The following is a 16,554-nucleotide window of genomic DNA, read 5'->3' on the forward strand; positions in this document are numbered from 1 at the left end:
TGGCTGCTTTGGCCTCCCTAGCCTCCCAGCCCTGCCTCCTCAAGTCAGGATGTCCCCTGGGATCCACCCAGGTTCCTGCTCTCTGGGCCATGGCCTGGAAACACTCTTTCCGCAGCAAGAGTGTTTATTTCCAGCTCTTCATTTATTTCCAGCTCTCAGGAATCAAGTTGTTCATTGCTTACGTTTAGTGTCTTAAAAAGCATTTTACCCACATATTTTGTTCTTTTTTTAAAAAGAATTGTTTTAGCTAGGAGGGTAAATATCATCCCATTACTTCATTTGGGAAAAGCTCTTTTTCCCCCTTAAGACCACCTTCCCCCACTCTAAACATAATTCCTACCCTTCTATCCTACTAATATGGTTACATCATTTGGGGGGATTTAGATCTAAATTCAGTAACTTCATATTATTTATGTAAATGTCCTAGATAATGGAGAAAACATTTTAACTATGATTACTATTTTGCTTAGAATACTTGTCTTTATTTTTAATATCCAGTTTTTATATACTTAATCTATATAATAAAAGCCTAAGCGACCATTACGGCAGAACAACCAGAACGACCAGTCACTATGATGTGCACTGACCACCAGGGGGCAGACGCTTAACACAGGAGCTGCCCCTGGGTGGTCAGTGCACTCCCACAGCGGGAGCACCACTCAGCCAGAAGCCAGACTTGTAGCTGGTGAGCACAGCAGCAGTGGTGGGAGTCTTTCCTGCCTCTACGGCAGTGCTAAGGAGCAGTGAGCCGAGCAGTAAGGAGCAGCGAGCAGGTGGGCAATAAGGAACGAGGGCTCCCAGACTGCAAGAGGGATGTCCGCCTGCCGGTTTAGGCCTGCTCCCCGGGGTGATCGGGCCTAAGCTGGAGGCGGACATCCCCCGAGGGGTCCTGGATTATGAGAGGGTGCAGGCCAGGCTGAGGGAACACCCTGCCCCCCTCCCCCATGCATGAATGTCATGCACCGGGCCTCTAGTCTAATATAATTCCAAAATCTAATACAATCTAATTAATACAATTCTACACTCTACTCCAGACATGTTAAAATAATGAAGAATTTTCTGACCTGTTCCAGTGAGAATTGGTTGCTCTCTAAGCTCCATTGCCACTTTGAACCCTTTTTAAAAAATATATTTTTATTGATTTCAGAGAGGAAGGGATTATGGTAGAGATAGAAACATCAATGATGAAAAAGAATCATTGTCCGCTGCCTCCTGCATACCCCACTCTGGGGATCAAGCCTGCAACCTGGGGATGTGCCCTGACCGGGAGTCGAACCATGACCTCCTGGCTCATAGGTCAACGCTCAACCACTGAGCCATGCTGGCTGGGCAACACCACTTTGGAGTCTATTAACCATAACCTTGCCTCCTGTCTCAGGTTGATTTCCTATTACAAGGATCTTAACTCTTCTTTTTTCTTTGTTTTCTCGTTTGTCTTGGTAAGTTGCATTATCTTTTGAGGTTCTTCATATCTGAAAATATCATTCTACCATTACCCTTAATCAAGACTTTTGCTGGTACAGAATTCTGGGTTGAAAGTAATCTTTCCTCAGAACTATAAAATCACTGATACACTGTTTTCTGGATATATAGTACCACCCCTCAGGTCAAAATGAAAGCTGCAGAAGCAAAGGATCTTTTTAGTTGTTGTTCACTGCCTGACACATAGTAAGTACTCAATACACATTTCTAGAATAAATTAACATTGAAAAACATTGTGATTCTTTGTATTTTGGGATCTTCTCTTTATCACCAAGAATCTGAAAATTCATGAATATGTTCCCTGATGAGTAAATATTTTAATCCATTGTGCTGGGTACTAAATGTTTCAATCTGAGCACTTATGTCTTTTAATTCTGGAAACCTTTTTGAATGATTTTATTCAAAGTTTCCTTCCTTTAGACTTATCTCTTTCTGGAATTCCTATCTTCTACACTAATAAAAGAGAAAGATGCAAATTGACCATACCTTTGCAATGCCCACCAGCCAATCAGGAGTATGCAAATTAACCCAACAAAGATGGTGGGTTAATTTGCATACACAGGCGCCGAGTGGCTGGGGTGGGGCGGGACGCTTGTGTCATCGCCATGGTGATGATGCAGGCGTTCTGCACCGCCCCAGCCACTCCGGGCCTCTGGGCAGCGTGGGAAAGCGGAAAGGCAGCTCCGGGCCAGAGCAAAGGCGGTGCCGGCAGCCAGGGGAAGGAAAGCCCATTCTTGCATGAATCTTCATGCATCGGGGCTCTAGTTATTTATAAGCATGGTATTGTTAAGCAGATCTTTTTCCTATCTTTGTTGTATTCTGATTTTCCTCTCCCCTACCCTACTTTCTGCAAGGTTTCATTAACCAATTCTTTCAGTAGGGTATATATATTTGTGTGTCATTTGCATATAATTTGTAAGAGGTTCTATTTGTTCCAAGGTTTTTTCCTTTCTTTTAACAACATCTTATTTTTGTTTTACAGATGCTCTATCTTCTCAAACCTCTCTAAGGATATCAGTAATTCATTCCAGCCCCCTCCCCCATTTTCTTCTTCCCATATAATCTTTGCGCTTGTTTTTTCCAAATTGCTTTTTTAGTATTTATTTGTTTGAGGCTCTGTCTTCCATAGTAAATACTTTCCTCAAATGTCTGATGGCTTTGGCTCTCTGATCATTTTCAAAAGCATGGTATTAAAAACCTGAATGGAAGCAACATGCACCTAGATGGGTGCATGTAGATCATGGTCTTCGCTGAAGGGGGATCTGACTGGACTGTTTCCATGCAAGTCTTTATTGTCCAGAGTTTTAGGTTTTTTCTCTTGGGCTAAACAGGCTCCGATGGGAAGTCACTTGTAACAGGCTAGGGAGGTATAAACCTACCTACCTGCCTGTCCGCCAGCATTTTGGGAGTCAAGGGGATGAGCTGGCAGGAGAAGGCTGTGGTTCTCAGATTTCAGAATAAATGTTTATTTAATCTCCATGTGTCTGCATATAATCCTAACTCCAACTGTGCCTGTTGTTTCCTCCCCTCCTCACCCCAGTCCAAGTGCCCTCTAACCTGACCCTCTTCAGAGACTGAATCTGCAGTGCTCTGCCCAAGGGTGGATTGGGGAGGGGGAACACAGAGCAGTCTGAGGTGGAAAAGAGATGTAGGGATCTAAGTGAGTTTTAAGCACATTTACAACAAATTGTCCTTCACTCTTATTTTCTAGAAGGGTTTGATATGGGCAATACCTAAACACTTTGTTGATCATATGACATAAATCAGATAGCTTCTCTGTTTTCCCCACTGCCAGCTTATGATTCAGTTCTTCCTGGGTGGCTAAATTAGATACCATTCATCCCTCTGGCTTCCAAAAACTCTTTTCCTCTTTTACTTTAGTTGTCCTTGTGGGGTTGTCTTCTGAAAAATAGTGTTCTATTATTTTAGTTAGGTCCTAGGAGGAAGCTTTGCAAACATGCATAAATCTGCCATCTTTAACCAGAAGTTCCTCATTTATTGTTAATTTACTTTGCCTTACTATTTTATCTGTGTCTTTGAAATGCATTTCTGGAATACATAAATTTATGGATCTAAATAAATAAATTTCTATGTGAGCTATGAATAGTACTGTGATTACTTCTTTAGCCTGAATTGATAAGTAATTTATGTTCCTTCTAAATTTTAACCTAAGTGACTAAGAAAGATCATTTGGTAGAATCCTTATTTTCATGGACAACATATGTATTTATATATTTTCTTATGTGGATGCCTAAAATTTCTTGTTTTATTTTAGTCCCAGGTCCTGTTATTCAATATTTTATGGACTAAGAAAAAAACCCCCACAGAACTGGCAAAATTTATAAAACTCTACAAACATCGAAAGGGAATATGAAAATCAGCTCAAAATGTCTAGACTGATTCCTTTTAGTTCTTGTCCTCAGTGCTAAAGAGATAAAAGCTAAAGAGTATATCTTTGGAGAAATTATTAAAAGAAGATGTGCATTTAAGAGAAACAGAGAACAAATGTGAGAGGGTAATAATTATGTGGACAACTGCCTTTCCCTGCCTCCCTGTATAGTTGCTGGGGGGCAACGAGGGGGATTGAACTGCCCTGGTGGGTGGCCCCAATTAGGCTAATCAATCATGGTGATCCCATACTCCTCAGCGACTGCCTGAGGCACTTAGTGCATGGGCATCCCCTGGCCACCGGGTTTGGTACAGGACTGCCTCGTGACGTATTTAGGGCAAATGAGATATGAGGGGTAGGATTTGCTAGGATTGTCTAACCATAACGTCATGGTCTTAAGAGAGCATCACAGAAAGAGATGGCGCCACTACTTCCTTTGAAAAATGGCATATATGAATGTGAGGCCAGGGAATTCTGTGGTCTGGCTACCAACCTGGGGATGAAGCCATCCCACGATGGAGGGCAATTATGTGAGAATCACCAGGAAACAGAGCCATGGCTACTGAAGTCAGCCTGACTTGAAGTTCATCCTACCTGAGACCAAGTGATGACGTATACACTTATTTCTTTAAACCAGTTTGAGGTAGGACCTGTTACTTGTAGAGGGAAGCATTAATATAAAAAACATATATATTGAACTGAAAGACAGAAAATCTCGGCCTCAATGTCAAAAAAAGGAAAAGTATGTGTGACTGAGAGACACATACAACAAAGTTAAGGGTCTCTACAGAGCCTAAAAGACAATACTCTTAATACAAATGCAGAAACATTCTATGCAAATGCAAAAGCCTTCCTCATATCCCCATTTATTTATTTTAAAAAATCAGCAGAGAATTCAGTCTTAACCATGTAAGTTGAATTGCACAATGCTCCCAAGAATAGTGTTCCCTAATGTGAGTCTATTGGTCTTTTAGGCAAAACAATTCTCCAGCGTGAGACTGTCCCATGTACTGCATTCCTAAACCCAGAACTAATGACTGTCCCAGTGCCTGGCTACTGTGACAATGAAAATACTCCCTCATTCACTTACCTTAAGGTGATAGTACCAGCCCAGTTGAAATCACTAATGTTAGGGGAACAGATGTACAGTATATTCTTTGAGAATTTCTTCCTTCAAGATCATTTAAAAAAATACACACCCCACAGTCTAAAGCTTTTCATATTACAAATAAGAAAATTGAGGCCCAGAGCAGCTAGGCATACACTACTCAAATGGTTAAATAACAATATTTTCAAATGGCTAAAGGGGAATGTGAACTGAGCTCATTTTTCCAGTAAGTTCACATGGAATGATTCCAAATGACAGGCATGCTATAAGACACAATATGTAGACATGGCAACATTTTATAGGATCTAATGATGAGTGATAGAAAAGGAAGTATATTGGCATATTTCTGTTTTTAACCCACTAATTTCTATTGAGCTAACTATAACCAGGGGAAAAGAAATATTATCAAGATATTTATCTTTCACTCTGCAAATGTTTCATAGTATCAATACTTAATTTTTTGAGCAAGGAACTGTGCTAGGCACTGTGGTCCTTGTTCTCACAGAATGTAAATTTAAAAGAAAAAAGTGACCCAAGAGATGTGTATCAGAACCATGTGGTCAGTGCAGAGTACAGATAGGACTTCAGCTTTTCCAAAGAACTGAGAAAGGTTCTGCTGTGAAGGTGGCACCTGAGAGTCTCCACACCTGATGACACAGAGAGAGAGAGGAAGAGTCACCAGAGTTAACGTGAAGAGGCTATGCAGGAAGGAGAAATGCACAAGGCAAGTGAGAGGGACTCTGGGAGAGACATTGCAGGGGAAGGGGCCTACTTAAGTGAGCAGTGGAAACTGAATGGCAGGCTGAGAAGCAGACCACAGACCGATGAATGTGGAGAAGCTACTCCTAATTGTTGAGTAGTTGTAAAAAGTCATAAACATTTGCAGGCGATTGGATGGTTGAGTGAAGTAATAAAGCAAATACTTGTATTAATGAAGAGAGTACATACCTGAAATGGCTTATCTGATTTTCTAAAAGGAAAGACAGTCTCTCTTTTATCTCTTCAAATCTCTCTTTTTCTTCTATTGAAACTGTTCCAATTCCATCAGGCCTGAAAAACAATCAGAATCAGTCATTTATACTGATAGAACATCTACTTTTATATATTTTATATCTATATCTACGTCAGCACACACACACACACACACACACATATATTTCCCTAAAAATCCAAATAATTAAGGAAAATGCATAGAGTCTGTAGTATTCATATTACTTGTGTCTATAGTGAAAATTTATTGCAGATATGTGTAGCCATTTGCTTTATATTTTGATCTGGAATTAATGGAATGGAATTATTCTCTTTTAGACAACCTTCAAGGTAAAGGATTACAATACATATTTTCCATATCTACAGAAAACAATGACTAGTCCTTGAGAATGGCAGTGAAAAGTGTTTTGTAGCGGTATCAAATATTTGACCAATTAAATGAATATCCCCTGAATGGAAATATTATTAAAAAATACTGAATGCATGCTAAAGTGTCTTAACGGCTTCTTTTCTTAATTAAGCTAATGTGGAGTAAAGGATTTAATTTTAATTGTTAAAAGAAATGTAGATATCTTGTTTGGATACAAGTAGTGGTTTACTGTTCCACTCTTTTTGTTTGTTTAAATTTATGTGCTTATAAATAAAAATAAATATTTTAATAATAACATGCAAAGAGAAAAGACCATCAATGTTGCAAGATTTTTGTGTTTTAACCAATATCCCTATGGAATCAATGTGAATTTTCATTAGGACTTTTAAAAGTAGCTATGAGGATGAAACAGAAATCTTCTTTTACTAAGATTAGCATATAAAATATAAGATATATCTAATGGCATGGATTTAGAATTTATTCTGTATCAATTTAAGTTTCTGGTGTATTGCAAAAATATGAAAATATAAATTTTAACTGTCTTTGTTAACACAGAGGAAAGGTATAGTAATCTCATATACATTACAACACCTATATATTTCAACAAATCTTTTTGCATTTAATAACACCAATAATTTCTTCCCCTATTAGTTCATTTTTCTAAAAATTATATTTTAATTCTCAAAAGATTTATGCATTTCATTCCAATTTACTATTTTTAAAAAATATATTTTCTTGATTTTTTACAGAGAGGAAGGGAGAGAGATAGAGAGTCAGAAACATTGATGGAAGAGAAACATCGATCAGCCGCCTCCTGCACACCTCCTACTTGGGGATATGCCCGCAACCAAGTACATGGCCTTGACCAGAACCGAAACTGGGACCTTTCAGTCTGCAGGCCACGCTCTATCCACTGAGCCAAACCAGTTAGGCCCAATTTACTAATTTTTAATGTTTTTGTGAAAATAGGTGGAAACAAGGACTACGAAAAACAAATGCTTAAAATAAATTTCCAACAAGATTTTTATTTGATATTCCCACCGTTTTCTTTGTGTGTGTGTGTGTGTGTGTGTGTGTGTGTGTGTATGTATGATGCTTGTAAACTAGTCAATTAGGATAAAAAGCAATTAAATTTTAAAGCTATACCTGTATCTCACTGACATAAAGACCTTTTATTTAATTCAAAGCATCATTTAAGTTTGAAGTTTTTTTCCAATGTAGAGTAATAATTTATTTCAGAAACTCATGTGCTGCTAGGATTTATGCTTTGAAAATATTTCTTACAATTATATTTTGCTCCTAAGTAAGGAAAGATCAATTATTTCACTACATAATCAGAGTAATACATCACATTTTCCCCATCAGAATGCATTTGAATGTTAACTAAAGAAAACTAATGGCAAAATATTGGCCTTTCAAATATTTTTAGGAAGAAGAAAAGAAAGTCTGGTCTATAAATTATAAAGCAATTAAGTATGAGCAAGCTCCAATGTTTTATCATTTAATAATGGATTTTTTTCACATATTACTTCAGAGCCAATTCTCATGGAGCAAATGATAACACAAAACCCAGACTGCAACCTATGAATGAATACATATTGACAATGATGACAAAAGTTCAACCGGAGAGTTCTATTTTACTCATCAATCTGGGAATTTTGACATTCCAACAAAAACCACAACTACATTATGCTATCTAATATATAATAATAAAAACACATTCCACAAAGTTGCAGGTGGTTATTTCACTAAACACACTTATGCAAACTTGATAGAAAACAGCAAAGAACTCATTCTTATCACTGACATGCCCTTTGGCTTTGCTCTCTGAGAGTGCCACCTGGTTCTGAGTGAATTGTGCTGTTCTCTTCAACTGTCGCCCAGTGATAGAGCACGTCGTCCTGTCACTGAGAACGCAGTGCACACGGCCTACCTGGAGTGGAGCAGGGGCTTCGGGCAATGAAAAGCGAGAAAGGTAAGTCAGGGGAGCGTCACTTATGTCGATCTTCACTAAGATAAAGACCATTATACACAGTGAAGGGTCATCATTTTACTGAGTTTATTACTAAATTTAGGTACATATCTGACAGGTTAAATATATCATTTAATGCTGTGGAATTGCTCTTATTCTGAATATTAGGTATATGAAGTGGTGTTCTATATCTAAATTATTGGGAATAAATGGTAACTTCACTGCAGTCAAGCCTGAAGGTAACAGCTCCTTCTAAAATGAGTCTTCCCAATATATGCAAATACTTCCTGTGTCAATCAATATTTTCCTGTCATCATCATCATCATTAAAACAAATGTAGTAATTATCAATTACAAACTTTTAAATATGAGGTTGGTACTGTGCTAGCTGTTTTATATGCAGAACAACACAAAATGTTCACAGCAACCCTTTCTGTAGTCTCCAAGGAAGGAGGCTGCTAGGGTCCAGGGAGGTTAGGCTACTTCCCCGAGGTCACACAGCTGGGTGCCAAAGCATGGACTTTTGCATTTCAAAGCCAGTGCTCTTTTTTTTTAAATATATTTTATTGATTTCTTACAGAGAGGAAGGGAGAGGGATAGAGAGCTAGAAACATCGATGAGAGAGAAACATCGATCAGCCGCCTCCTGCACACCCCCTACTGGGGATGTGCCCGCAACCAAGGTACATGCCCTTGACCGGAATCGAACCTGGGACCTTTCAGTCCGCAGGCTGACGCTCTATCCACTGAGCCAAACCGGTTTCGGCTCAAAGCCAGTGCTCTTAATGTCCATGCCTTATTCCCCCTTCCTCCATTTTCACAGAGAATAAAGAGCAATTTTTAAAGACCCATTAGAAAAATGGAAGCTTTATTTGAGAAGCAATAATGGCAGCACTATTTTAAATACATGTACTTCAGACATTTTCTATGTTTTGTGTATTAAAAAGCAAAGACGTTAAAAATTAATACAATTTTAAAGACCTATCATTGAATCATTGAGTCAATTAAAAAAGACCATAAAAAGGAAGTCCTAGAATGTGCTCTTTCAGACACTACAGAATATGTTATTGCAGAAGCCTTGAGGAAAACTTGAACTAGTTATATTTTATGACTGTTTATCAAGTAGACTCAGGGTAATAAGAGACTTAAAATAACAGGTTCATAAACTCAGTTTTAAAGTAATTTCTATCAGCTGTACCTTCAAGTCATATCCAGAACCTGACCAGCCCTTACCACATCCACGCTTCCCCTCTGGTTCCAGCCATCAGCTCTCCCCTGAGAATGATGCCAGTCTCTTTGGTCTCTCCTCTAGTCTCTTGTTCGAGTATTGGCAACACACTATTGTGAAACCTTTTCAAGCATCAGTCATATCTTTGTAATGGTGGCAGTCATTTTAAAAGCCGAAGCCCTTATAATGGTTTACAAGACTTAATATGATCCTCCTACCCACACTGACCCTCTGACCTCTTCCCCTTCCAGCAAGTCCTGTCACTCTAGGTAGCCTGGCCTCCTTTCTGTTTGCAAACATATGAAGTATGCTCTGCCCCGGGGCCTCTGCATGTGCTGTCCCCTCTGCCTGGGAGCTCTTTCCCTACGCACACACACAGCTTGCTTGCTTCCTTCTCATCTCTACCAGTTTGACTCAGGATTAGCGAGGTTATCTCTAATCATCCCGATATAAAGGTATAGTCTCTCTCATTCCCATAGGCCTCTTTTCCTTTACCAGGCTTTTTTGCTTGCCATTTTACATAAGGCTATCATCCTACATGTGGCATATTTGTTTATAGTCTGCATCCTTCATGTTATACCTCTAGTGCTTAGAACATCTTGTTGATGTTCAATACTACATAAATGCCAAAGAAATGAATGAGTTATATATAGACTATAAAAATATCAGTTATATAAGATTATGAGAATTCATGAAGTAGTACTATCACAAATATTGCTTTATTAGTGTTAACATGGCATACATTATTTGGAACATTTGCTATGTAACAGTAGATAAAATAGGATTTTTTTTTTGAAAAGCAAACAGAGGCAGGTATTATAGTTAAGCATTCTGGGTAAAAAGATCTCTAACAAAAGTTAGCATGTATTTACACAGCAGAAAATTTTCAGTGTTTACCTGCCACTTTAGTTATTAGTAAAATGATTTACTTTAAATCTCAAGGATAAAATTTTTCCCCTGCGATAATAAAAGTAAAAAGAACAATGCTTCTTTGACAATGATTAAAAGACTGTGAAAATGTGGTTACTGAAAATTCTAATACAAGGGACCAATTTTCTTATTTGAATGTTAATTTGGGTTTAACTCTATACTTATAATTAAATATTAAAGTGGTTCTGACGAGAAAGAAAAGTATTCTCATATATCAAGATTTACTATTTTTTGTTTTTTTTCCTGGGGCCTATAGTTATTGAAACTACATGATTTAATAATAGCAGAGTGTTCTCTGAAAGAAGTTCAAGATATGAACAAATTATAAAACACAGTGTAATGGTAGATACATATCTTTTAATTATAGATATTGTCAAATAAGTAATGACATGGAACTTCCTGCTGGCATTACACAAGCAGTTGAACACCAAATGCAGTTGTGTCTATGTTAATTATATTTCAAAGATTCTTAAAAAACAGAATTCATACAATAGCACCTTCTGCAAGTATCGCTTAATAGGTTTGATCTTACATCTGCCTATGGGTGACATTCTGTTTTAAGAGAAACTATCACACCTTGATTGTACACAAACAGTATCTTTTTTGAAAGCCAGATTCATCCAAAAAACAGTTCCCACATATACTAAGGCTTATACAATTAATTTCATTAAATTCTTCCATGATCTAAAGGATTTTATCATTTGTGCTATTTGTCAATCTGACAAATTAGGCATTCTAAAATAACAGAATCCTTTATGTATACTGGACATCTTGGCATGGCTACCAATTCCTTTGGTAATGAGTACAACATAAGCTCTAAAAGGACAAAGGTGTTTTTTTTTTTTAAAGACAACTAAAAAAAACCAAGAAGGATAAACAGTGTAACTGATCCATTTTCTATGATCTCTGTGGCTTTTGGGATAGTTTAGATGAGAAATTAGTTTCAATGAAGTTAAAGGATGATTAAAATATAGCTCAAGAAAGATCTAAGACAAAAGGGTATAAAAGTGGGTAACAGTCAGGCACTTGAGCACAAGACAAATGATCAATGAGGGAATCTTCCATATTCAGATATGGACTAATCTGGTAGCTTCACTTCCCTTAGTTGAACTGTTTACAGTTCACACATTTTATAGTCTTTTTTCCCAATGTAACACCAAATTTCAGAGACTCTTAAGGCCAATAAAAATGAATTTTGGCATGTTTAATATCCATTTTATCTGCGTAAGTTGGAGTAAAGAGATCTTACCGGTTGTCGACATGTTTTCATAAACAGTGGTCCTGTGATAAGCTCCAACTAAAAGGGTTAAATCGCCCAAGCATTTTGTGAACAATACAAATTGTAAGACCTTCTTAGAGGATCATAGTGCAATCAAGGTGTATTAGAGTCTGAGAAGCCTGATAGTAAAGAAATCTGTTTAACTTCATTTGTTTTTAAATATGTATTTTTATTGACTTCAGAGAAGAAGGGAGAGGGAGAGTTAGAAACATCAATGAGAGAGAATCATTGATCAGCTGCCTCCTACATGCCCCCTACTGGGGATTAAGCTTGCTACCCCGGCATGTGCCCTTGATTGGAATCGAACCTAGAACCCAGGACCCTTCAGTCCACAGGCAGATGCTCTGAGCCAAACCAGCTAGGGCAAAAATCTGTTTAACTTTAAAGAACATGTCCCAAAGTTACTTAGTCATGGGATCTCCTCAAAATTCCCACTTCAGTGCTGATGAGCAGTTTTTTTGTTTTGTTTTTAATGAAAACTATAACATCTTCTATGGTTATTTTCTCAATCACTTTCCTCAGCTGAGTAGGTTCTCGATGCTTGGGAGTAAATGTGACCTTGTCTTTATCATCTCTAGGAGTCTGCATTTTGCCTGCAACAGAGTGCTCAGGGAGCCAGTGAGTTGAATAAATACACCAGAATTACCATTGTGCAAAAAAGCCTGGGAAATTGATGAGACAGATTTTCTCCCCCCTCCCCCACCTACTCCCTCCTTTCCCAAGCCATCAGGTAAGTTTGCCTGTCCTGGCAGTTTGGTGGTTCGTGGTTAAAAACATTTTGGAAGCAAGCAGACAAATGACTAAGTTTATGGTGCTTTTGGGTTTCGTATAGGGCTCTTTTCACCTGCCCTCTCCTATGAGGGATGTATGACATCGTAGCTTCCTCTAAGAGAGGAGAAGAGGAGAGATACCTAGAGTGTGGTATTTCTGAATTGTCAATTCTGCCTGCAGCACAGCAGGTAAAAGTCACTTTGCACTTCGTGTATTTCCCACCAATATCCATTTGTGAACAGAATAAAAAAGAGAGGAAGGCACAGCATGAGAATAAGAAATGATGGAAGAGCAAGGAGAAAAATCTCTTATTTTTGTTTCCCCAAATTTTAACACCTCCTATTGTTTCAAATGTAATGACACATTATTTAGATGGTCATATATTACATAATCAGATTCCTTTTATTTTCCTGAAATTTTACATATCCAGAGAAGACATTAATTTGACCCCTTCACATTCACTGAGGTAGAAGAAATAGTTTTTCTATGAGAAAATATTTTTAAGACAATTTTAAAATCATTCTTCTCTTTTTCCAAACACTCTTCCCTCCGACTCCTTTCCTTATTTGGATTTCCTACCACATTCTATTTTCTTTGGAGGTTTTTAAAGAGCAGACATTTCCACAGAGAAAGCAAGAACCTGACACTGTGAAGGTATGTGATTTTGTGACGTAGTTTTTGTGTGCAGTGGTTCTCAACCTTTCTAATGCCGCGACCCTTTAATACGGTTCCTCATGTTGTGGTGAGCCCCAACCACAAAATTATTCTCGTTGCTACTTCATAACTTATGCTAAGACCATCGGAAAACACAGATATTTACATTACGATTCATAACAGTAGCAAAATTACAGTTATGAAGTGGTATTTCTGAATTGTCTATGTTAAATATTCTAACATATGCTTTTTAGTGGAAGGATATTATTTCATTATTGGAATGTACCATAATTTATTAATAGAATACTCCATTAGTAAAAATCTAGACATTTTCTCCCTTTATTTTTCCTACCATAAATTCTGCTGCCATAACAAATCTTACACATACATATAATGTTTATTATTGAAAGTATTACAGATATCCCCTTTTTAAGAGATTAACCAAAGAACTTATATGCATAACCTATGGACACAAACAATACTATATATTTTTAACCCACCTCTAATTGTTTCCTTGGGATATATTTCTGAAAAAATATATTTAATCTATTTTTATTGATTTATATATAGAGAGAGACTGAAACATCAATCTGTTGCCTCCTGCATGCCCTCTACTAAGGTTTGAGCCTGCAAGTTGGGCATGCTCTGATTGGGAATAGAACCAGCGACCTCTTGGTAAATGGGTCCATGCTCAACCACTAGACCACACTCTGAAAGTATATTGCTAGGTTGAATGGTGCTATGAATTGAATTGTGTCCCTCCTTCAAATTCATACCTTGAAGTCCTAACTGCCAATGTGAATGCATTTGGAGATAAGGCTTTAATGAGATAAATAAGGTTAAATGAGGTCATAAAGGTGAAGCCCTAAGCTGATAGGATTAGTGGTTTTATAAAACGTAGAAGAGTGAGATCTCTCTTCTATTATAGGAGGACACAGAGAGAAGGCAATCACCTGCAAGCCAGGAAGACAGTCTTCCCCAGAACCCGACCATTCTGACATCCTGATCTCAGAGTTTCAGTCTCCAGAACTGTGAGAAAATAAATTTCTGTTGTTTAATTTATGATATTTTGGTATGGCCAAAATAACCAAGACAAATGGGATATTATTGGGCATTTGATACATATTGCAAAAGTGCTTTTTAAGAAAGCACTTATCAGCTTATACTCTGACCTATAGTCCATGAAATTATTAATTTCCCTGCAACTTCATCACCCATGGTCTTTTATCATTTGTTATGATAGTTTTCAACTTTATATATAAAAAGACTATTTCATTGTTTTAATACATTAATTTCTATGGTACAAAATGACACAATTTTGCTGGTTATATAGGGACTTTCTGTGGGCCATAAAAACCATTGCATTTAATTAAGAACATTTAATTGTGAACTCTGCTTATGAAGTGTCCCAACATGTCACTTATAAAATTTGTAAACAGATGGCCAACGTCATTCTTTTACTTATTGAACAAATATGTATTGAGAACCTAGTTAGGTCCTGGGGATACAATATAAGCACAACAGAAGTGATCCCTACCCTAATAGAGTTTAAAGTAAGGAAAGGCATAAAAAAGAAAAATCAAACCATAAGTGTACAATTACATTTAAGAAGGGCAAAAGTACATAGACCTGATGTGGTTTATATTTTCAAGGAATGATTCATTTTGGGAACGATTTAATCGGGTGGAACCTGCAGCAGAGTGGTCCTAGGAGGTTCTCCATAGAGATATCTAATTTTTCCAAAATGCAAATTTCAGCATATGACTTCTGCTCCTAATATAGTCAACTTACTTGTTACTCTCCAAATCCCTCTTCACTACAAAACACCTAAACACTGAATAACTTATAGCAGGCACACTGTTAAATATTGTACTATACTTACAACAAGAAAAAAAGAAGTTAACCAAAAGGTAGGAAAACAAAAATTGAATCAGGAGCTAAAACCAAAGTAGGAGTGAAAGTGAACACCAGAGCTGCCTTGAAAGCAAATGCTGACATGAAGGACTCTTGACAGCTATGCTCAAAGGACTTGACCACCGGGTCAGAGACCTAATGTGCATGGGCCACTAAACCTGAGATGCCTGTGAATGACAGGACCCTGGAGTAGGCTGTGCTATCAGTGAAAGGATGGCTAGAAAGAATAAAAAATCTTGCAAAGGGAGGCAACAAGGAAGCCTGCCTGTATCCACCACATTTATAGACTGAGTGAAAGAGTCTTTCCTGAGAATATGCATCATAGGCCTGACCTCATTGTATTGAGCACTACCGTGCAGTCAAGGGGTCTCCAAAATGAGAGAATATAGTAGCTCAGTAGCACCCCTATCACCAAGTAAAGCAAGAGCAAATTCTCTTTGGAGGAAAGCATTTTCAAATAGGCCTCATAGAATTCCCACAGATTGATTTCAAAGATGTGTGTTTAGTACAAAAATGCTAGCTGAATAAGAAAATGGTGACCATAGCTTAACCCAGCCGTGGGCAAACTACGCCCTACGGGCCGGATCCAGCCCGTTTGGCTGTTCTATCCGGCCTGCGGAGCCGAAAGAGCGGAGGGTTCTCTTGCTTTCCCCTCCGCTCCTTTACTTTGAATTTATATTAGTTCACACAAACACTCCATCCATGCTTTTGTTCCGGCCCTCTGGTTCAGTTTAAGAACCCATTGTGGCCCTCGAGTCAAAAAGTTTGCCCACCCTTGGCCTTAACCACTGGCAGAAATAGTAGATATAAATAACTAAAATACTGGACAACATAAATATGTCAGCAAGGAAGAGGGTGATTGGAGTGACATGTTCTAACTTCTACAGGAAGAGGGGAAATTTTATGATTAGTATAAGACTTTAAAAATATACATATGGCCTGGCCGGAACCAAGAAGTTAGAGTACGATTCCTGGTCAGGGCACATGCTGAAGTTGCGGGCTTGAGGCACCTAATGGATGATGTTTCTATCTCTCTATACCTCTGCTTTCCTCTCTCTAAAAATCAATAAACACATATATTAAAAAAAAGACAAAAAACATACATATGACAAAATCTCAAATGTTGGACAATGTAAACTACTAAAGAAAGAATGAAAGAAAGAAAAAAAGAAACAAAAAGCTTACAAACATGAGCCAACAAAGGAAAGCCAAAAATGGCAGAAATGAATTTACTTATATAAATACACATGATAACTGTAAATGGACTAAATTGATTAAAAAATGTCATGTTGGATAATTAAATCAGAATCTAGTTGGCTATTTATAAGATGCACTAAAATACAAGAATACAGAAAAGCTAAAAGTATGAATAAACACATATCAGACAAATACTCACCAAAAGGCTAACATTAATAACTATCTAAATAAACTTTAATGAAAAATACATTATTAGTTATAAAGAGGGCCAC

The 16,554-nt window shown here is 37.6% G+C and overlaps 1 protein-coding gene across 13 annotated transcripts in view; it reads right to left on the reverse strand.

Annotated features, from left to right (window-relative positions):
• CADPS2 (calcium dependent secretion activator 2) overlaps positions 1 to 16,554 on the reverse strand; it is a 498,042-nt gene that overhangs the window by 115,469 nt on the left and 366,019 nt on the right. For all 13 annotated transcript variants that reach the window (XR_013960502.1, XR_013960503.1, XM_080666495.1 and 10 more), the window contains exon 14: positions 5,928 to 6,029. Coding sequence is in view for 11 of the 13 variants with exons in the window: in XM_080666495.1 (XP_080522621.1) it covers positions 5,928 to 6,029 (102 nt within the window). In the remaining 2 variants the exon portion in view is untranslated. The remainder of the gene's footprint in view (positions 1 to 5,927; positions 6,030 to 16,554) is intronic.

This window comes from Plecotus auritus (assembly GCF_963455305.1).
Source record: "Plecotus auritus genome assembly, chromosome: 4".
In the NCBI taxonomy this organism is placed as follows: Eukaryota; Metazoa; Chordata; class Mammalia; order Chiroptera; family Vespertilionidae; genus Plecotus; species Plecotus auritus.